Here is a 24,590-nt window from a genome sequence, read left to right on the forward strand (position 1 = left end):
TTGTATTCTCCAGGTGTTCTACCCATTGTTGTGTTAACAACAATGGATCAACTCATTTTGTGTTAGCTATTTTTTTCTAATGTTTTAACTACCATACTTGTTAATGATATGGGTCTATAATTTAGAGGGTCTTCTCGGATACCATTTTTGTAGATTGGAATTATGTTTGCCATTTTCCATATACTGTATCTGCTAAGATTCCTGTGCGCAGGGATTGGTACCTGTTAGCAGTCTGCTGGCTGATATATTTTACCTATACTGTATATCTTTGTTTTATTTGGAGAAAGAACCATTATAGTATTGGAATTATTAAAAAAAAAATCATATTTGGGAAATCTTTACTAGATTTCGAAGATTCTGTATTTGGTATTTGTTGACTTTAAACGACTTGGTAATCTCTCAATCTTTTCTTTCACAGCTCCTACAGTCACCAGAAGAATAATACATGCAGTGCCAGAAACCAGTGGCATTGAATAATACCTGCAGTGCCAGGACCCAGTGGTGTTGAATAATACCTGCAGTGCCAGGACCCAGTGGTGTTGAATAATACCTGCAGTGTCAGCATCCACACTGTGTCAGATATACTGCATACATGTTGTCAGCAGCATTATGAAACACATTATGGTGTAAGAAATACTACATGTAAATGGGTAAGACTGTCTTCAGCACACTCATGTCAATGACTACATGTATTATCAATATGTCATGCATTATTAACATCTCATGTACTATAGTAACAAAGGAAATGTGTATTTAAATTAAATTTGGTGTATCATAAATATAAAAATCTCGGTATTTATTAGTTCATTGTGTATGTGGTACAGTATTGTTTTTAATACTATTGTTTGGCAAGAATACATTTTAAGATTTTCAAATTAATTATTTTTATTATCAGGTTCTAATATAAAAAAGTTTAATATATATTTTCAGTTTTAAAACATTTCATACTTTTTCTCCTATGTGAGCCATTGTAAATATTGAGAAAGCATTAAAATAAATAATCTTTATACTGTATAGTAATTATGATTTTTTTCTTAGGTAATTTGCTCTTAAGCTCAAAAGGCTCTCCAAATAAGATAATATATCAGTGTTCTTAATGCTCAGAATTTATTTATTTATTCACATATTTACATGACTGTATTGGGGATTTAAAAATAACAATGTGCATGGTACATTGGATCAGTAAGTTCTTGTAAAAATCACATACGTATATTTTTGCAAATGACAAACCACATGAGGGTCCACTGTACCTGACTCTCTTGCTATGGTTATATTTATAATAAGACATCCATCAGTTCTGTGGTTATATTTATAATAAGACATCCATCAGTTCTGTGGTTATATTTATAATAAGACATCCATCAGTTCTGTGGTTATATTTATAAGAGAACATCCCTCAATTCTCTGATCATATTTATAATAAGACATTCCTCAGTTTTTTGGTTATATTTATTATAAGACATTCCTCAGTTCTGTGGTTGTATTTATAATAAGACATTCCTCAGTTCTGTGGTTAAATTTATAATAAGACATCCCAAATTCTGTGGTCATATTTGTAATAAGGTTCTGTAGTGAAACATCTTAATACTGTGGCTGTATTTATAATAAACCATCCCTCTCTGCTGTTGCTATATGTACAGTATGATAAATCAGTATAATTATAAATAAATTTATAATATATTTAATTTTCCTATACACAGACATTTTGTTAAATCTTAAAAAAAAAAATTGCCACAGGATTTATTTGTAATATTTACAAAGTTATACACGGACACTAACTTTCCTGCTGGTGAACGCATGTGGAGACGTAGATTTGTATGTTTGCTTTTACACTTGCTGATTCACAGGAAATATTGTAGAGTATATTTTATGTGTAGCACATTTTATAATATAATAAGCACAATATTATCTTACTATTTATGAATAATACCAGTGGTTTACATATTGTAACTTTTTTCCATTCTCTTGTGTCTTTGACAAGTAATTAAATTACTTTATATTCCTACAAAAGTTAATTAGATTATTCCAATTGCTTATCTGATATTGAGTGCCATCTGTTGACAACAGAGTTAACACTAACCTGTGTGCTCTATTCTGGTTACTCTATACTGATTGCTATGTAGTTACTTGAATTATTTATGTATCCGACAGTCCAAGTGTTTTTGGCATCTCTTAACAATATTTGCTTTAGTAATAAATAAAAGCTCATGCATTTAAAATATATCAAATATATTACTAAGATTTATAAAGAACACAACAATTTATAAAGGAGACAAATACTAATAATAATTGTCTACAAGACTTAACTAATGAAATGTAGAATATTTCATTAGATAATACTTGCTTTTTGGATCAAATAGCTGTAAAGGTTTATACAATCAAGAAAACTGTACAAATATTTATTCAAAAGAAAAATGTCATCAGTGTTGAATGTTCAAAATTATATTATGAAAACATCTCGCATAATAGCATATAAAACATTTAGAGAAAAAAAGTAAATACATTGTCTAAACTACTTTCAAAAATATCAAAATTTATATAAGTGACCATTCAGGAGAAAAGTCATATCACTGTAGAATGTGTCTGAAAGACTTTAAAAATAAATTATGGCTAATAACACACACACAAGGATTCATACAGGGGAGAAACCATATCACTGTTCAGTGTGTCAAAAAGATTTTTCATTTAAATCAAATCTAATAACACACATGAGGATTCATACAGGAGAGAAACCATATCACTGTTCAGTATGTCAAAAAGATTTTTCACTTAAATCAAATCTAAGAATACACATGAGGATTCATACAGGAGAGAAACCATATCACTGTTCAGAATGTCAAAAAGATTTTTCACTTAAATCAAATATAATAACACACATGAGGATTCATACAGGAGAGACACCATATCACTGTTCAGAATGTCAAAAAGATTTTTCATTTAAATCAAATCTAATAACACACATGAGGATTCATACAGGAGAGAAACCATATCACTGTTCAGTATGTCAAAAAGACTTTTCACAAAAATTATCTCTAATAACACACATGAGGATTCATACAGGAGAGAATGGATATCACTGTTCAGAGTGTCAAAAAGACTTTTCACGAAAATCAAATCTAATAACACACATGAGTATTCATACAGGAGAGAAACCATATCACTGTTCAGTATGTCAAAAAAACTTTACACGAAAATCATCTCTAATAACACACATGAGGATTCATACAGGAGAGAAACCATATCACTGTTCAGTATGTCAAAAAGATTTTTCATTTAAATCAAATCTAATAACACACATGAGTATTCATGCAGGAGAAAAACCATATCACTGTTCAGAGTGTCAAAAAGACTTTTCACAAAAATCATGTCTAAGAAAACACATGAGGATTCATACAGGAGAGAAACCATATCACTGTTCAGAATGTCAAAAAGATTTTTCACTTAAATCAAATCTAATAACACACATGAGGATTCATACAGGAGAGAAACCATATCACTGTTCAGTATGTCAAAAAGACTTTTCACTTAAATCATCTCTAATAACACACATGAGGATTCATACAGGAGAGAAACCATATCACTGTTCAGAATGTCAAAAAGACTTTTCACACAAATTATCTCTAATAACACACATGAGGATTCATACAGGAGAGAAACCATATCACTGTTCAGAGTGTCAAAAAGACTTTTCACACAAATCAAATCTAATAAAGCACATTAGGATTCATACAGCATAAGAGTCATTTGAATATTGTAAAAAAAAAAACAGAAATCACAATAGCGTGATGCATCAATGAACAAATCCACAAGGACCGTGACGAGGATTTGAACCTATGTCCGAGATCATCCCAGACGCTGCCTTATCGACTGAGCTACGACATGGTAAAAAGAGTTGAAACCAGAAGTTTTACTGAACTTACTTGAATCCTGCAGTCTCTCCGAGACACAAACCAGGGTTTTACACAGCTCCCTCATGCACTCTAGCTATGTCAATAGGCCGTTCTACCTCTTCTGACGTAGGTTCGAATCCTCGTCACGGCCCTTGTGGATTTGTTCATTGAAGCATCACGCTATTGTAATTTGTGTGTGTAATGAAGTGAGGGAAGAGGTAAAACAACCAAAGAACTCCCTCCCAAAAGAAAACAATAAAACTTACGTGGTTATTACTTTCTCTTTTCCCCTCCAGCTTTTACTGCGCATAACTCTACTGCTCTCTTGATCTGTCTTGATATTCCCTTCATCCCCCGACTTTTTCAGTCACCCATTCAGTGTTTTGTGGTCCGTATCTTTGTGAGTAAATGGTATGCAGTCTGTTCCGTTTATCTCCCCTCAAATTTTACGCTTTCTCTTCATGATCCTAAACACTTGTTGGACTCTTTACCAGAGCCTGTGCTCCTTTTGGATGATTTTAACTGTCAGCATACCCTCTGGGGAGATATTCTGACAAACACCCGGGGACACCCTCTTGAACCATTTGTGCTCACTTCTCTTCCTTTATAACTAGTGAATTCTGGTGAACCCACTCATGTTGATTCCCACCATTTCCTGTATTGATCTTTCTGCTTATCTTCTCTTTATATGGACTTCACGTGGTGGGTTCTTGATGACCTACATAACAGTGACCTTTTCCCCATCCTTCTCACTTTTCTTCTCACCCTCCCCTCTCCTTTCCTAGGTGGAAGTTTGACAAGGCTGTTTGGAACCTCTTTACCTTTGTGTTACTCTTTCCGACCTCTCTGATTTTCCTCTTTCCCGAGCCCCCCTCCTCCTTTCATGACACAGTTTTTGATGCTGCCCTCAGCTCTGTTCCTCGCTCTACCTCCTGGGGCGCACAGAAGTGTGTTCCCTGGTGGAATGCAGCCTGTGCTCAGGCTGTCCACTGTAAGCGTGCGGCCTGGAAGAAACACCGTTGTTGATGGACGCCTGATTCTTTGCTTTTGCGCCAGAAGTCAAGTGTGGTGGCCCGTAGGGCCATCTGTACGACTAAGAGTGAGAGTTGGAGATCTTTCATATCCACTATTATGTCTAACACCCCTCTGCCCCTGATCTGGGAGGAAATCTGCAAGTTAGTGGGTAAGTTTTTTCCAGATGTCTTGCCAGTTCTTCACCTCTGTGGTTCTATTGTGGCAGATCCGGTCTCGGTCAAAACCGAACTGGGTTCACACTTTTCAACTGTTAGCTCCGATTCTCATCTTCCGCCTTTCCTTACTCTTAAGCCTCTTCTTGAATCTTGTCACTTAAATTTTCAAACACCTCTTCATCTTCTCTATAACGCTCCTCTCTCTCTCTCTCAGAACTCCAGTCTGCCCTGGCCTTCTGTGGTTCTACAGCGGCGGGTTCAGATGATATTCATTATGTAATACTTTGACATCTCCCTCCATACATATTTCAGTATTTACTGAATGTTTATAACAGTGTCTGGGAGTTGTCTTCAGTTCCCGAGGACTGACTTGAGGCGGTTATTCTTCCTATTTGAAAACCTAGTTCTCTGTGGTCATTCCCTAAAGACTTTCGCTCCATTGCTTTAACGAGTTGTGTCTGCAACCTCTTTAAATGTATGGTCAGTGTCTGTCTGATATGGTTCTTGGAACGCTATCACCCCCTCTCTCTCCTTCTCAATTTGGCTTTCGCAAGTGTTGCTGCATGACTGATGTCCTCCTGAACTTAGAGGTCTATGTTTGTACTACCTTTGCTGTGAAGAACTTCATGGTTGCAGTCCTTTTTGACCTGGAAAAGGCGTATGACACCACCTGGAGATACCACATTCTGTTCCAACTCTGTTCTTTTGGCCTTGATGGCAATCTCCCTCTCTAGCTCAAGATCTTCCTCTCTTGTCGTTCCCTTAGAATGAGATTCTAAGGGAACCTCTGCCTCTTTTCAGCAATATGAAGGTGTACCTCAAGGTTGTGTTCTGAGCAGTACTATTTTCCTGGTAACCCTCAATGGTCTTCTTTCCTCCCATCCCTCTGGCATTTTCTCTTATGTTGATGATCTTACCCTCTGCTGTCTAGGTGATGACTCGCCTTTTCTCCAATGGCGGCTTCAACTTGCAATTGATGCCATGTCGTCCTGGTCCACCAATCATGGCTTCAAGTTCTCTCCAACTAAGAGTTGTGCTATGACCTTTACTCGGAAGCAGGTCGTTCTTCGACCCCACTTTGCCCTCTTTATAGTAATCCTCTTTTATAAAGGATTCTGTTAAACTTTTTGGGTTAATCTTTGATATTTGCTTGTCTTAATCACCCCTTATCTCTTACCTTCGAGTTGAATGCTTCAAAGCCCTTAACTTACTTAAGGTCTTGTCCCATACTTCCTGGGGAGCTGAAAGGCGCATGCTGCTCTCTTTACATTCCTTTCTCATGCTGTCTAAACGCAATTATGGCTGTCCTGCTTACTCTTCTGCCTCCCCCCCCCTCCCTGTTCAGCTCATTGATGCCATGAGGGGGGCTTAGTGGGCGGCTGCTGGAGTGTAATGCTCCTTGGGACAGTCCTCTGCCCTTTTGTAGCCTTGTGCTCCTGCTGCTATCCTCTCTAATTGTGCTGAACAACTTTTCCTTTCCCTTCTGTTTCGTTTTTCTCCCCCCCCCCCCTCTTCTCCTATCTGCTTGTCGTTTCCTGCCAACCTTTCGCTTGTTTTGGTTATTCCTTTGGACTACTTCTATTTTGACGCCTGGGTGCTTGAGGAGGCATACTCTTGCACCCGTAGAACTGTAGTACCCAAAGTCGAGAGCGTGGGGAACCTTTTATTGCCAATCCTCCTTTCATCACTGAACACGATCTCGACAGACTGACGGTTCTTAAGGTGGCGTTTGTGGGGCGTATACTCACGACACAGCCCTAGGAGGCCCCGGCATGATCAGCAATAGCTTCTTGTTGGGTGTCCTGCCTCTAACTGTGCCTCCATGGTAGGTGTGGGGGCACATTTGTGAATGAATGTTTCTTTTTCGTCCTCATGTTAAATTTTGTTTCTCCTTTACCTTCTCAGGCTCGTGGGGTTGGCAACCAAGCCCCTGAGTCGGTCCATGTTGGAAGACCAGGCTCTGCAGCCTCCGCTGCATTAGGCCCCGACCTTGCTCCCTCCTTTGGCCAGAATGTTTTGGCATTTTGGCAGTAATGTGCATTTACAAAGGTGAAATGTAATTCTGATCAGCTTCCATATATACTTTATACACATTCATATACATACACACACACACACATATTGTGACGGCGTTTCCCCCCTGATATTTCTCCCACGCCTGCTGTAAGAGTCATATCCACTTTACCCGAGCGTTCTGTACATTACGGGCAGCAGTTTGATATATGTGGGGGAGTGTAATGTTCTCGCGTTGGCGAGAAATTCGTAAAAGAAGAGTATTTTGGCCTGTGGTATAGGCCCTTTAGGGAGCCAATATGGCGCTGGCCCCTCTGTTTTGTTGCCACAACTGTGTAACGTCAGTGACACCAGATTGGTCACCGACAGCGACGTGGCACAGGGAGCCAATGAAAACCTCCCGTGGCAAATATGATGTCACGAAGGCAGGGGGGTCCGGTCATCGCGCCACTCTGGCGCCACCAGTCTGAGATAGCACACCAAGGAGGTCAGACGTGTGCTGGGGGGTCCTGTCAGTTGGATAGTTTACCCCATCTCTGGAGGAGTTACGCATCACCAGTGGTCTGCCAGCACCTGTGGGGTCTTCCTTCGTTCATGTGTTGGACCAGAGAGGGAATTGATGGAATATTGAGCAACAAGTGCTCCCGGGACAGGTGTTGTGCAGGTGACGTCTAGGCAGTGACGTATGGGACGTCTGATAGCTTCACAGTGATGACGTAGTGGCTGGGCCGATCCTCCGTGAGGGAATCAGTCTGACACAAAACGTCAAGGTGGACGGATGTGTGAAGGTGGGTCCTGTCAGTTTGACAGTTGTACCCCGATCCCGTGGATCTTACGCGTCACCCGTAGTCTGCAAGTACGCCGAGAGGTCTTCCTTCATTCCATGTGTGGACCGAAGAGGGAATTGACGGAATATTGAGCATCAAGTGCTCCAGGGTCAGGTGCTGTGCAGGTGAAGTCTAGGCAGTGTCGTCTGGGACGTCTGATAGCTTCACAGTGACGACGTAGCAGCTGGGCCAATCCACGGTGAAGCAGTGAAAGAAGAAACTAATTGGGAATCCGGACAACTGCAGTCGAGAAGTAGGTTGTTAGCCGTAGCTGGGAGAAGTCGACGGCCGGGAGACCGACTCCAACCCTACAAGACGTGGAGGAGCACGGACCTGCAGAGGACAGAACACGGAGACGACGCGTTTATTTTGGGACGTTGAGTGAGTTCCTGGAGGACACAACAGTGTGTGTGTTACCTTACCTTGAGGTTACCTTGAGGTGCTTCCGGGGCTTAGTGTCCCTGCGGCCCGGTCGTCGACCAGGCCTCCTGGTTGCTGGACTGATCAACCAGGCTGTTGGACGCGGCTGCTCGCAGCCTGACGTATGAGTCACAGCCTGGTTGATCAGGTATCCTTTGGAGGTGCTTATCCAGTTCTCTCTTGAACACAGTGAGGGGTCGGCCAGTTATGCCCCTTATGTGTAGTGGAAGCGTGTTGAACAGTCGCGGGCCTCTGATGTTGATAGAGTTCTCTCTCAGAGTACCTGTTGCACCTCTGCTTTTCAACGGGGGTATTCTGCACATCCTGCCATGCCTCCTGGTCTCATGTGATGTTATTTCTGTGTGCAGGTTTGGGACCAGCCCCTCAATTATTTTCCATGTGTAAATTATTATGTATCTCTCCCGCCTGCGCTCAAGGGAGTACAGATTTAGGCTCTTTAGTCGGTCCCAGTAATTTAGATGTTTTACTGAGTGGATTCTAGCTGTAAAGGATCTCTGCACGCTCTCCAGGTCAGCAATTTCTCCAGCTTTGAAAGGGGCTGTCATTGTGCAGCAGTACTCCACTCTAGAGAGCACAAGCGTTTTGAAAAGTATCATCATCGGTATAGCATCTCTAGTGTGAAAAGTTCTTGTTATCCAACCTGTCATTTTTCTTGCAGTTGTGACGGCTACTTTATTGTGTTCTTTAAAGGTAAGGTCTTCCGACATGAGTACACCAAGATCCTTTACATTGCCTTTTCGTTCTATGTTATGATTTGCCTGAGTTTTGTACGTGGTTTCTGTTTTTATATTTTTAATTTTTCCGTAGCGCATGAGCTGGAACTTATCCTCGTTAAACACCATATTATTTTCTGTAGCCATAGAAAGACCTGATCTACATCTGATTGGAGGTTTGCCGTGTCCTCTATGTTGCCAACTCTCATGAAAATCCTAGTGTTATCACAAAGGATGATACAGTGCTATAGGTTGTGTTCTGGTCTATGTCCGATATGAGGATAAGTAAAAGTACTGGAGCAAGCACAGTACCCTGGGGGACTGAGCTCTTCACGGTTGATGGGCTGGATTTTATTTTGTTGACTATTACACATTGGGTTCTGTTAGTCAGGAAATTGTAGATCCATCTGCCTATTTTCCCGTTAATTCCTTTTGAACACATTTTATGTGCAATAACACCATGGTCACATTTATCAAAGGCTTTTGCGAAATCTGTGTAAATTACATCAGCATTTTGTTTGTCTTCCATAGCATCTAATGCCATATCATAGTGGTCCAGCAACTGCGACAGGCAAGAGCGCCCTGTTCTGAAACCATGTTGTCCGGGGTTATGGAGATGCTGTGATTCCATGTATTTTGTGATCTTACTTCTTAGCACTCAATCAAAAATTTTTATGATGTGCGATGTTAGTGCTATCAGTCTGTAATTTTTTGCCTCTGCCTTATTTCCTCCTTTATGGAGTGGTGCTATCTCTGCTGTTTTTAGTATGTCAGGGATAACGCCAGTATCTAGGCTTTGTCTCCACAGAATGTGAAGGGCCTGCAATAGTGGTTTTTTACAGTTCTTGATGCATATGGAGTTCCAAGAATCCGGGCCTGGTGCAGAGTGCATAGGCATACTGTTTATGGCTTCTTCAAAATCTAGTGGGGATTGGGCGACGTCTGATATATGATTTGATGTTGGTATCATATCCATGAAAAATTCATTTGGGTTATCAATCTTTAGTGCATATAATGGCTCGCTGAAAACAGAGTCGTACTGCTTCCTCAGTAATTTGCTCATTTCTTTGTTGTCATCGGTGAAAGTCCCATCTCCCTTTCGCAAGGGCCCGATACTAGATGTGGTTTTTTATCTTGATTTTGCATAGGGGAAAAAATATTTCGGATTTCTCTCTATTTCACTGATGGCCTTTTGCTCTCTTTGCCTCTCCTGGGTTTTGTATGATTCTTGTAGCATGAGTTCAATTGTTTCTATTTCTCTACCTAACTTTCGTCGTTCTTGAGATAGGGTGCGACTCTCAAGTTGTTCCACGATTCGTTTTCTTCGCCTATATAGGGAACGACGTTCCCGTTCCAATCTGCATCTCTTTCTCTTTTTTCTTAGGGGTATGCGGTTTGAACATATTTCTAGTGCTACTGAGCTTATTTTTTCCAGGCACTGGTTCAGGTTTGCATTTTCTAGCTGTTCTTCCCAGTTTATTTCTGTGAAGTCCTGGTTTATTTGCTCCCAGTTTATCTGTTTATTATTGAAGTTGAATTTGCTGAAATCTCCTCCACCAGGAATCTGGACTGGTTTTGAAGGTCCATTCCCCATGGTTGTCAGAACTTCAATTAAGTTGTGATCTGAGTAACAGGTATTTGTAATCATTATGTTCCCGATCAACTCATCATTATTAGTGAAAATGAGGTCTAGCGTGTTCTCCTTCCTAGTTGGTTCTACTATTTGCTGGTTTAAGGCAAACCTATCGCACATCCGTAGCAGGTCATTTGCATGTGCCTGTTCATTTAGGCTACTTCCTGGTATTCTTTCTGATATTACTGTATTAGCCAGGTGCTTCCATTTCAGGTGCCGTAGGTTGAAGTCCCCAAGCAGGATGATGTTCGGAGCTGGATTTGCGAGGTTTTCCAAGCAGTGCTCTATTTTCATTAGTTGGTCTTTAAACTGCTGAGGGTTTGCCTCCGGCGACTTATATACAAGGACAACAACTACATTTAGGATCTCTATTTTGACTATCAGCACTTCCACCATATCATTTGAGGTGTTTAGCAGCTCAGTACAGATGAGTGTGTCTTTGATGTAGAGGCTGACCCCACCCTGAAGCCGGTGTTTCCTATCACATCTGAAGAGATTGTATTCTGAGATCCATATTTCACCATCAAGGTAGTCCTTTGTGAGAGTTTCCGTTAGGGCTGCATTTGCCTCATGAAGGAGACCATCTATAAAGTGAACTTTGTTGGATTTGTGTGTTTTTATACCCTGGATATTGGCAAATATAAATGATGTTATCGTGTTAGTGGAAGTGCTGGATGTTTTACTTGGTGTTAATATCTGAGGCTCTGGTAAGGAGGCCACTGTGTTTGCGTCCTCTCTAGCATTTGACCGAGTTGGTGGTAGAGTCTGGTCATTTTTAGCCATTCTTCTCCTCCTCCTCTTGCTAAAAAATTATCCCGGTCGATGGAGTAGTGGCTGTTTTCATAGTGGTAGTCTGTCGGTTTTATTCGCCTGGTACCTATTATATGAAAAGCTGGACATTCAGCATTGAAGCACTCTTTCCTGTCCAAAGAGTTCTTGCAAATTTCTGGGTGAAAGAATTCACAACTTTTGGTTCATTTACCTGTATTGAGGAGGTTCCTGCACTTTCTAGGGTGATCGTATGTACATGTTCCATTTATTCTTCCCGAATCCCCATGCTTACAGGTAGCCCATTTGTAATACCAACAGATTTTGGGGCCTTTTGTTTGTGTGGGGGCATTCCCTACACGATGCGAGAGCCTGTACCAGGAGGTACAATTCAACTCTCACCGGAGGATAGGTGGAAGTAGGTGATTCTAGTTTCCCTCCAAATTCCCCTTTAGTCAGCTATATATATATATATATTTAGCCAGAGTATCTTTCATGTCGTGAGCAAGTCTCACCTAGGTCTATGTCACAGTAAGGCACAGTTGTGCAGAGTGAGGCTGTATAGAGCTCTCACGATATTTATATATATGTGGTGTGTGCAGGCACCTGGAATGATTGAAGAATTTACCGTGTCGATAATTTCTTTCATGTGACTTTAATATGATAATTTAGAGAGAGAATATATATATATATAAGTGTACCAGTTATTGGTGTTAGGCTATGTGCCCAGTATTTATATTATTACTATTATTGATATCTATGATTTATCTATATATATTTATGCTTGTGTGTTGAATAATTTTTCATGTGTGCAGTGATCAATTGAATATTCGCCTACGAAAGGAATTACTGAGAACTCCAGTATTATATCTTGTTGCATTCGTTATCATTATATGAAGTACAGTGTGTTATGCCATGATAGTGAATTATTATGTTCATTAATATAGAAATGTTTGATTGAGCTCAAGATCAGTGCAGTGATTCATTTGCGTTCTATTGCCATTGTCGCAAATATTGTGTTATTTGAACATATAGTGATTCTTGAGAATTTAAAGAAATAGGCGCCTAACGCCAACAAACAAGTGCAGTAAGAGATCACGCAGTGAGGGGGGAGTCGCCCAGCTGATTTTGACGTTGACGTGAGGGGGAGCATTGCCATCTTGGTGTGTTCCTGATTATATGTGGAGAGCGAGCGACTTTTTCATGTACTAGCTGTTTGCTTGTTGATATAAAAATATGATATCTTGAGTTTTAAGTAAAATACAAAATACCTTCGCGTTTGTATCATCCCCTCCATATTTCTTGTGGCTATATAATACTTGAAAGGAGAGTGGTAGAAATAAATACCTGCCTGATATCAGATCCGTTGAGTGTGCTCTTGCCACTGTTTCCACAATTCCACAATACCACTGACGTGTTACTGGACACGGGAAACACCAGTTGGCGACCTTGTGGTTAGTAGTAGAGCCCTTGTCGGGGCGGGCACATGGTTGAGAGAGCAAACCGTGTTCTCACTCATCTCTGGCTAAAGAGGCCGGCCGGGGAGCGACTGGGATACTCTCCAGGCATACAGTGGCGCCGCGAGGATTGAATGAAGACCCACAGGGCTACGGTGAGTAACAGTTATCGCTAATACTACTGGGCGGTGTTGTTACGGCCCTATTGGGTCGCAACTGGGTTCTTTCTCTGATGTTATTAGAATTTGGGTATCCGGCCCCAAGTTAGTAGTGGCTTTCAAGGGGTGTGTTCCGTAACGCAAGTAAATTAAAGGGGAAGGGATACAAATACACAAAATTAAATATATATTGCTACCACCACCATAAATAAATAGATCACAGTCACACGCGGGGTTGCTATTACTACACTTATTATTTACAATAACTCGTCTTCCTCCGAAGACACGGGATGCCCCACGGTGCTCACGATGAGTAGCCCTGGTCCTCTTCTCGTGGCCTCACGATGAATCCTTAGATTCTCTAGACGAGTCTACCCTGGCCACAGGCCAGCCAAATCACAGTCCTACTGGGTGCACCGTCGTGGAGGCCTTCAACCACAAATCCAGCCTGTAGCTGGCAGGTTCCAATCAGCTCTGCTGCGTAGGCCACTCCACGACCGATACTAGGGTTGCGAGCCCTAGGCAGGAGCCTCGTGTGATACCGCTGATCACTCTCCTCACCACAACACCCCAGTGGCTAGTCTTCTCCACCAGTCAGCCCCGGGTACGACAATTCCAGGTTCTGCCACGTCGCAGGCAGGCTAACACAACAGTGTTCATCCGGGGGGTGACTCACAGCTTCTACAGCAAACACGTGAAGATACTATGACGATGAAATTTCATCACTATGGTGATGAAATTAGGCGAAGGGAGCAGGAGGCTGAACACAAGGTATCATCTGGGAGGGGAAATCCTGCAAGAGTCAAATAGAGAGAAGGATCTGGGGGTTGATATCACACCGAACCTGTCCCCAGAGGCCCACATCAAAAGAATATCATCAGCGGCATATGCTAGACTGGCCAACATAAGAACTGCCTTCAGAAACTTGTGTAAGGAATCTTTCAGAACCCTGTATACTACTTATGTAAGACCAATCCTGGAGTATACAGCTCCAGCCTGGAGTCCATACCTAGTTAAACACAAGACAAAGTTAGAGAAGATTCAGCGGTATGCCACCAGGCTCGTCCCGGAACTGAGAGGATTGAGCTACGAGGAAAGGCTAAAGGAGCTGAACCTCACATCCCTGGAAAACAGAAGAGTAAGGGGAGACATGATAACCACCTACAAAATTCTCAGGGGAATTGACAGGGTGGACAAAGACGAACTCTTCAGCATGGGTGGGACACAAACAAGGGGACACCGGTGGAAACTTAGTACCCAGATGAGCCACAGAGATGTTAGAAAGAATTTTTTCAGTGTCAGAGTAGTTAATAAATGGAATGCACTAGGAAGTGATGTGGTGGAAGCTGACTCCATACACAGTTTCAAATGTAGATATGATAGAGCCCAGTAGGCTCAGGAATCTGTACACCAGTTGATTGACAGTTGAGAGGCGGGACCAAAGAGCCAAAGCTCAATCCCCGCAAGCACAATTAGGTGAGTACTATGGCTGCCTTGGGTAGACTGCCCATCGTCCAATCCAGCAGTCCTAGGTCGACTCTGCAATCAGACACGTCATCAGTACTAGTTACACTCTAGGGCACCTCACTTACAGGCTTAGACACAAACGCCCACCTATCCACTCCATAGATGGCGTTGCTGCCTAAGCGTCACCTCACCAGAGGTCAGCAGCGGCTATGTCATGAGCTGATTAGGACGGGAAACCAGCCCTTGTGGCTGGTATATCTCGTCCTCACTAGATGGCGTCGTCCATTTGGAGGGGGTTTCGGGAGCTGACCCACAGATGGCGTGGTCGTCACTGCTCCGTGCTCGGACGCTGGACTCGGGTCCATAATAGGTGTCCATGTAGAGAGAGAGACACCCCGACGTTCGCGACCGTGGACAGGATAAAGTACTGGGATATCTTGTATACTGTTACTCGCCCCTCGTCAAGCGGTTGAGGATACTACCCCCCCCCCTCCTGACATTATACATATATACATACATATATACACACACACATGCATTCACATACATTTGTCTCTTTTACTCTGACAGGGTGAGATAGCTGATAGAGAAACTAGTGTGCAATTAAGTGCTTAATCACTGAAGGTGATTAAGGTGCTTTTACAAGCTCAGGTTATATAGTTACATCACATACACACATTGTATAATTGATACATTACATGGTTAATCTTTGGTACAAGTCCAATATATCATCAAGTGTTCCAGTACTCATATAGTAATTACACAATTCAGCATACCTTAGCCCAGGAGGGCGAAAGTCAGTCAATCTACAATATAATGTTTAAGAGAGTGCATGTTTTCTCTTTCACAAAGTTGACACATTGTGTACTCGACATTTGGGTTTTGAGAAAGCTGCCAGATACGTCTATATCCCAGGCGTATTCTGGCCACTATAACATCACATTGCTAGGTTCTTGTTCTATAGTCCCATATGTGAATGTCTCACGATATTCATCATAATATTTAATGCTACAACTTTCAGGTCTTTGTGAATTTGTTAGGTTGGTGAGATCTGCATTAGATATTTGTTTAAGTATTCTCTTTGTCACTGCTAATGAAACACCCATATCAATTTCTACCACTGGTTTTCTACAGGCTGTCTTTGCAAGCATATCAACAGTGTCATGCCTTGAGATGCCAACATGTGATGGTATCCATAGGAATTTAATTTCAAATCTGTTTTCTTTAGCAGCTAAAACATTCATTCGAATATCACTGACTATTTTCTGGGTGTCACTACTATGTGCGTTCAATGCCAGGAGTGCACTCTGCGAGTCACAGTATAAAAGTCCACTGCCTTTGTCTTTTAAAAATTCAGTGGCAAGGTATATGCCTGCAAGTTCGGTTTGAGTTGTACTTGCCCAGTCACTGACGTGCTTCATTGCTGTATGTGTTCATATATATTACATGCACATTCGGTACATCGTCCACATTCTTCTACAGAGCCGTTGGTATAGCACTAATACACATCGTTACCCATACTCTGAGTACTTTCAGTGATGATTTTCAGTGTTAACTGTTTTCATAATGTAGAGTGCACATTATCCTAATTGCATTGTCCCTCTTACGGTCGTTCACATCCTTGTTGAATGTCCTGACTTCCGGGACGAGCGTGTGTCTTGTTTTCCGACCGTCCCTCGCGGTTGTTTGTATCCCAATGGTATTCTTGGTGACTCGGATACTTTTGATATCGTTCGCCTTATGCGTTTCTGTTCTCGTATTAGCGTCCTTGGTGATATTTAGCGCCCTCTGATTATCCCACACATTTGATAGTGCTACATAATCTTCCCGGTTTGGTCCCTTCTTTTTGATAATTACTTACTTCTGCCTTTCCCTCAACTCTTCGTCGTCTTGATGCTCTTCACTGTACTAGGCTACGCCTCAGTTCTGGTGCCTTTCATTTGATTCCTACCCAGAGCCTGTATGTTGTAACCGGCATCCTGTGTCCTGTGGATCAGTGTGATCATTACTGTCTTCACTACTTTGCGCGGTCCCTACAACACCCTCACTCTTGCTAATGTCGTACTTTGACCATTACCCCTCCTGTGGACCCTGTTCCCTTTCACCACCTTCCCCTTTCTGTGTGACTGTCTTGCTCTCAAGGTTCTCTCTCTCGGATCGTCTTGCCAATGTTTTTCCTTGTGTCATTCCATCTTTGCCCCTATAGTGGGTCCCTATTCCTAAGTTTTGACCCCACATGAGTAAAGCTTTTACCCCTCCTACAGTTCTGAAACGAATTTTCCTTGCTCACTTTTATTCACACTCCTGCTTTATCTCCATATTCACAGATGTATCCAAGTCTGCCGATAATAGGTACGACATATATATATATATATATATATATATATATATATATATATATATATATATATATATATATATATATATATATATATATATATATATATATCGGACAATTAGGAAAAAAAAAATAAAAATTTAAATTATTTTACCTTGTACCTAGATCCACCAGGCCTGTTTGGTCTATGTTTCAGTACTTGAGAAATCTGGAAGGTCACATCCTCCTCCTCAACTTGTGGATGTGCGTTGATAGATGATTCTGTAAAATTAAGTTATTTATATAATAATAAATTCAGTGTAACAATAATATTCTGTAAAACTAAAAGTAATTTATACATCAATCAGATAAAACTCTCCAGAGATGGTGATACACAACATATAAAGGACAAGCTTCAGAACAAAATATGCATTTAGGAATAAGGTTTTGTACATGTAGGTAGCACATGAGAAAATAAGTGGAAGGTGATCAAGTTTATATTAACATGTTAATGGCTTTGTTAAGGCTTTGCAAGAATGAAAAAATATTAATAATATAATATCACCTACCAATTAATTGTACATCATTTATAAGTCAATTATTTGCATTATTATTATTCAATACTAATGATATAAAAATGCATTTTGTAATCTACTATTTATGCAAGTATTAAGCACAGGATCATGAAATAAACTGCACAATACTGTAATGGATAAACCAATTAAGTTTACATTTTCCTATAGCTAAGTCAGTCAGTTCTATTAGCAGCAGAGAACAATTATGCCCAACCTCTATTAAATGAAACAATCTTAAGAGCAAGTGATAGAAATATAATCATTTATGCTTGGGAAAATATTATGGAATGGTTCCAAATATGAAAAATATTAAGTTTTTTGGTTAAAATTTTTTAATTTAAAATTTAAATTTTTAAGTGAATTTTAAACTTTAAAAAAATTATTTAATTTTTTGGTTACTTAAAATAACATTATATAGTTCTTGTTTTTGTAGAAATGCCAATTTCTTCTTTTGCCCTTCCAGACTGTATAGTGACCACAGGCCGTTTGTTCATATCTTCATTATTCTTCGAACCATGGTTGCACAATCAGACCCACGTACACTGGTTAAAAGCATCACCTAAAAGCAACAACAAAAATGTAGTACACTGACGAATTTTGAATATATATATATATATATATATATATATATATATATATATATATATATATATATATATATATATATATATGTATATATATATATATATATATATATATATATATATATATATATATATATATATGTGTGTGTGTATGCCATATACATATATATGCTATGTTGTATGCTACAACTTGGCTGATAATAAAGCCATTCACAACTGCAGGCCTAATAAAAAAAGGAGGTGGCATAGCAATATCTTACAAAGATACCTTCATCTGCAATAGTGTCATTAGTAATAGAGACGACTATTGTGAATATACCTTTGCCAAGTTCTCCAGTAAATCCCTTAAATCCTCCTTGAACAAGAGGGTTTTTACTTGATCGAACCATATTCTTAACCTGCTGCAGGTAATTTTCAAATGGAAATGCTGAACATCTGTCCAAACTACCAAACTCTTTGGCATCAGAGGATATGTGTGTTAGGCAGTGTACATTGTACACTAAAAAATCCTTACCATACAGCTCACGAGCCTTTAACACAAAGTACAGCAAAAGATCATGTGCATATTGGCTGTAATTTAACTGAATCAATTTAGGTGATACAAGAATAGAAATGGCTACACTCAGAGTCAGGAAATGGTCATACAATTCTTTGGGTAAGATTCCCTTCAGTACAATCTTACCGGTGTAGAGAAGGAGTTGCCTGTATTCAGTCGCTTTCCATCTATCAACCTCTGAAAGACTTCGAGGTTTACCTGTTCTTTTAGGCGTCGCTTTTTGGCCCGTGACATACGCTGCCATCTTGTGTGGTATTCTCTTCTTCTTTCTATAATGTGTGCATACATTCTGAAGGAGAAAGGCCAAGTGCTACATTACCAATTACTATTACAAGATTATTAGTAAAGTATTGTACTGCAAAAAGCAAATAAAATGGGGTAAACTAAACTTTGAAAACAAATAATAATTAAAACAGGTAAATTAGTAAAATAACAAAGGCTTAAGCAGACATGACTCTGCTTAAGCCATGTAAAGCAGACAGATAAGATGGCAATATATAAGGGGAAAAAATTAAAAAGCTAGGATATAAAACTAATTGAGATCAAAAGCATAAATTACTAAAGTAGGGGAAAAAATAACAAATGACTTCATAAAAAAATTATCCAATTGCCAACAGCAACTTGGTAGTACGAGTCTAAGTCTAAGAAACAAAAAAAATTTAAATGCTGTTATCTGCAATGAAACAATACATACTATTGCACGTACCGAAACATTGATGAATGTAAAAAATAGAGAACTATTTGCTGAATGTCCCATAAATGGATTTAAACTATTTTACACAAAGAGGGGGGAGAAGCCATGTATGTTAGGGAATATTTGAAATGTAGTCTCGAAAAGTACACAACTGTGATAGGAAAATTAGGTCACATGGAGGAGTGGGTCTGTATACTATGGAAGACCTTGTATGCTCGGAGCTCCTTAACATTACAAATGAGGTGGTAGAGGTATTGGGATTAAAAATAGAGAAAATAAATTTAGTGATTATTCTAATATACAAACCGCCAGATGCAACGGCCGAGGAATTCACAGAACAGATAAACAAAATGGAGAACTCGATACCTCATATTATCTTCCTAGGTGACTTCAACTTGCCTAGTCTAAGATGGAGAATAGCAAACAATAATATTATACCAGGAAATTTATCGAGACCTACCCACTCAGCTTCCTGGCAATACGTTAGTAATGAATAAATATGATATATTTACTCATTATAATGTTGGTGCTGAATGTACAACACGAAAAAACATAATTTTAATCTGAAAAAGGATCTTTTTATAAAGAAATTAGACGAAAATAAAGAGCTGGTGACGCCAAATCAAGTCGACGATCCAAGCGTCGGTTAGGTTAAGCTAGGTCAACCTAACCTATTATATTTATTCATTACTAACGTATTGCCAGGAAGCTTTGTGAAGCTTGTGTAGCTTGTGGTAGCTTGTGGTAATTAGACGGACCCTCATTTTAACAGAAACTTGGCTAAGTAAAGACTATACCCAACTCTACAACTTAGCTGGTTATAAAGGCATTCATAATTGCAGGCCTAGTAAAAAAGGAGGTGTTATACCAAAACAGATGCAGAACTAGGAAACAGGATTTCTTCAACAGAAATTTTGAAATTGTTCACAATTTTTGTTACACCAAAGTTGGAGTATGCAGCAGTTGTATGGTGTGCCCATATCTTAGAAAGCATATCAACAAACTGGAAACGGTGCAGAGACATGCCACTAAGTGGCATTAACTAAATGCCATTAAATATGCCAAATATACTACATAAATATACATACTACACATGCACAATAATTGTCCTGGGACCTCTGATATTCATAATATATATATATATATATATATATATATATATATATATATATATATATATATATATATATATATATATATATATATATATATATATATTATATATATATATATATATATATATATATATATATATATATATATATATATATATATATATATATATATATATATATATATATATATATATATATATATATATATATATATATAGGGCCACCAACACACCTCCAGCCAGGGCCACCAACACACCTCCAGCCAGGGCCACCAACACACCTCCAGCCAGGGCCACCAACACACCTCCAGCTAGGGCCACCAACACACCTCCAGCCAGGGCCATCAACACGCCTCCAGGGCCATCAACACAACACCACCATCAACACACCTCCAGCCAGGGCCACCAACACACCTCCAGCCAGGGCCACCAACACACCTCCAGCCAGGGCCACCAACACACCTCCAGCCAGGGCCACCAACACACCTCCAGCCAGGGCCACCAACACACCTCCAGCCAGGGCCACCAACACACCTCCAGCCAGGGCCATCAACACGCCTCCAGGGCCATCAACACAACACCACCACCAACACACCTCCAGCCAGGGCCACCAACACACCTCCAGCCAGGGCCACCAACACACCTCCAGCCAGGGCCACCAACACACCTCCAGCCAGGGCCACCAACACACCTCCAGCCAGGGCCACCAACACACCTCCAGCCAGGGCCACCAACACACCTCCAGCCAGGGCCACCAACACACCTCCAGCTAGGGCCACCAACACACCTCCAGCCAGGGCCATCAACACGCCTCCAGGGCCATCAACACAACACCACCATCAACACACCTCCAGCCAGGGCCACCAACACACCTCCAGCCAGGGCCACCAACACACCTCCAGCCAGGGCCACCAACACACCTCCAGCCAGGGCCACCAACACACCTCCAGCCAGGGCCACCAACACACCTCCAGCCAGGGCCACCAACACACCTCCAGCCAGGGCCATCAACACGCCTCCAGGGCCATCAACACAACACCACCACCAACACACCTCCAGCCAGGGCCACCAACACACCTCCAGCCAGGGCCACCAACACACCTCCAGCCAGGGCCACCAACACACCTCCAGCCAGGGCCACCAACACACCTCCAGCCAGGGCCACCAACACACCTCCAGCCAGGGCCACCAACACACCTCCAGCCAGGGCCACCAACACACCTCCAGCCAGGGCCATCAACACGCCTCCAGGGCCATCAACACAACACCACCACCAACACACCTCCAGCCAGGGCCACCAACACACCTCCAGCCAGGGCCACCAACACACCTCCAGCCAGGGCCACCAACACACCTCCAGCCAGGGCCACCAACACACCTCCAGCCAGGGCCACCAACACACCTCCAGCCAGGGCCACCAACACACCTCCAGCCAGGGCCACCAACACACCTCCAGCCAGGGCCATCAACACGCCTCCAGGGCCATCAACACAACACCACCACCAACACACCTCCAGCCAGGGCCACCAACACACCTCCAGCCAGGGCCACCAACACACCTCCAGCCAGGGCCACCAACACACCTCCAGCCAGGGCCATCAACACGCCTCCAGGGCCATCAACACAACACCACCACCAACACACCTCCAGCCAGGGCCACCAACACACCTCCAGCCAGGGCCACCAACACACCTCCAGCCAGGGCCACCAACACACCTCCAGCCAGGGCCACCAACACACCTTCAAGGCCATCAACACAACACCACCATCAACACACCTCCAGCCAGGGCCATCAACACACCATCCAGCCTACCACCACAAGCTTATAAATATACTACACATGTCTAAGAGCAAATAAAAGAAAACAGTTACCTTAACTATTGAAGATGCAGCAGGATTTTGTGGATAAGCCAGCAGCAGTCCCTCTCGACACGGTTTTAAAATGGTGGCGACTACCACAACATGCAACGAGCCTAAAGAATGTCCAGCGCTAGCATTATCTAAACGCTATTATATATTATCAAGCAATACGGAAATCTAAAATAAAAAAAATGATACAAATAATTGTATTAAATATTTATTTGCAATTACAATACCTCGGGAATATATTTTTGCGTTAGCAAAACATATTAAGTTCGTATTTAGTTTAACTCATTTAAATTCTTTACAAATAATAACCTGATTTTACCTGATGGCCATTAACATTAATGTTTTATGTTGATACATTTCATACCCTTATTATTTCAATTTCTTTCTTTATTATGCACCCCATACCCATCCCGTGGGCGGTGGTGTAAAGGATTACAGAGGCACATAATGGGTTCAGGAACTGAACTCTCTAGTTTGTTTAGCTAAGCAAATAACAATTTTTGACGCTAGTTACAAAATTATTAATGTTATATATACATGTACACACTCTCATACATACATGTACATATATATATATATATATATACGTATACATATATACATACACATGCATATTTATAATCACCCACACAAATACACACATCAATAATCTCTGTGTCACTTATTTTATACATGTTCTTGTAGAACATTCTATTGCGAACACATTGGGCGCTGCCCAATAAATTCGCCCCTCGGGGCAAAATTATTTTTTTTTTTTTAATCTTGGTGGAACATAAAATGGCCGCCTGTGTTTATGCTGTCGTCAGATGGCGCTGTGACGTCACAGATGAGGGAAGCACGTACTGCGCATTAATGCCTCGATCCCTCGTTATTTATTTATTTTATTTATTTATATATATACAAGAACGTACATTGGGGGGTTAAGAGACAACATAGAGCTTAAGTTAGAATTATAATCTTGTAAAACCACTAGCTTGCATATATAGCGTTTCGGGCAAGTCCTTAAACTAATCTTTGAGCAAATTCTTAAACAGAGTTTTAGAGAAATAATTAAATGTAAAATTGATAAAAAGTGTTTAACAGGTACATTTACAGCTTTACTTTACAAGTACAGATGATTTTAAGTAGGATAATTACAGTAAAATTGTCAAAAAATTGTTTACAGGTACGATGCAAGAATTTTCGACACAAAAGCAGATCAGAACAATACACAATAATGAACAAGGAATCCTAAGTACAATTAGGAAAACATCTCAGGGTTATACATTGGATTACTGAAGCACAATATGAGGATCATTACAAATAGTAATGCAGTAGAATATGCACTCATATTCTATTATTAAGTTAATATTAAGTTCCTTCCTCATGTTAAGTATCTTTGTGGTACTAGGGACATCCAAGGATTATCTTCAAGGCTTCGTTCTGCAAGTTTTCAAGCCCTTTAAGCTTTCTTTCAGTCATCAAGGCAAGCAGAGATGCAACATAATCCACTACCTCCTTTATGAACTGGCGTTACTCTTGCGTTTTTAAGGATATCAGGGAAGGTATGACACTCAAGGGATTTGTTGAACAGCAGAGCTATAGGTGGTGCAAGGGCATATGGGAGGCGCTCTTGTATACAATGGATGGGATTTCACTGATGTTCCCAGCTTTGGTTTTTAGTGAATGTATGATGGACACAACATCTGACGGGCTGACTGGTGAGAGGAGAAGAGAGTTTGGATAGCTGCCTGAGAGATATGTGTTGATATGTGTCTGAATCTGTGGGATTTTACTTGCAAGGTTAGCACCAATCGATGAAAAGAAGCTATTAAATTCATTCGCCATTTCTAAGTCAGATGACAGTGTAAGGCCATCCTTAGAGAGTGTTATCTGGTTGTGGGAGTGTTGTTTAGTTCCCAGGATGTTAGAGATGGTATTCCATGTGCTTTTCATGTTGCCTTTTGCTTCTTTGAATCTAGTCTCATAGTATGAAAGTTTTGCTTTTCTTATGATACTGGTAAGCACTGACGAGTACCTTTTAACTACTTCCATTGGAATTAGGCCACTCCTAAATTTCTTTTCGTATTCATGTTTTTTGTTGATTGATTTAATTATGCCACTTGTGAGCCACGGGTTATTTTCACTGACGAGTACCTTTTAACTACTTCCATTGGAATTAGGCCACTCCTAAATTTCTTTTCGTATTCATGTTTTTTGTTGATTGATTTAATTATGCCACTTGTGAGCCACGGGTTATTTTTTCTTTTATCAGTTACTTGTTTGGTAAGGAGGGGACAGTGAGTGTTGTAGAGGCTTAGAGTTTTGTAGAGAAAGAGGTTAGT

The 24,590-nt window shown here is 40.8% G+C and overlaps 1 protein-coding gene across 1 annotated transcript; it reads left to right on the forward strand.

Moving 5' to 3' along the window:
* Positions 1-424: 424 nt before the first annotated feature.
* Positions 425-4,124, forward strand: LOC123747758 (zinc finger protein 271-like). The gene has a single exon (XM_045729973.2). It carries the CDS (start codon positions 2,607-2,609, stop codon positions 3,735-3,737), a length of 1,131 nt encoding a protein of 376 aa, XP_045585929.2. The 5' UTR covers positions 425-2,606; the 3' UTR covers positions 3,738-4,124.
* Positions 4,125-24,590: the final 20,466 nt, after the last annotated feature.

This window comes from Procambarus clarkii, chromosome 12 (assembly GCF_040958095.1).
Source record: "Procambarus clarkii isolate CNS0578487 chromosome 12, FALCON_Pclarkii_2.0, whole genome shotgun sequence".
NCBI classification, from domain to species: Eukaryota; Metazoa; Arthropoda; class Malacostraca; order Decapoda; family Cambaridae; genus Procambarus; species Procambarus clarkii.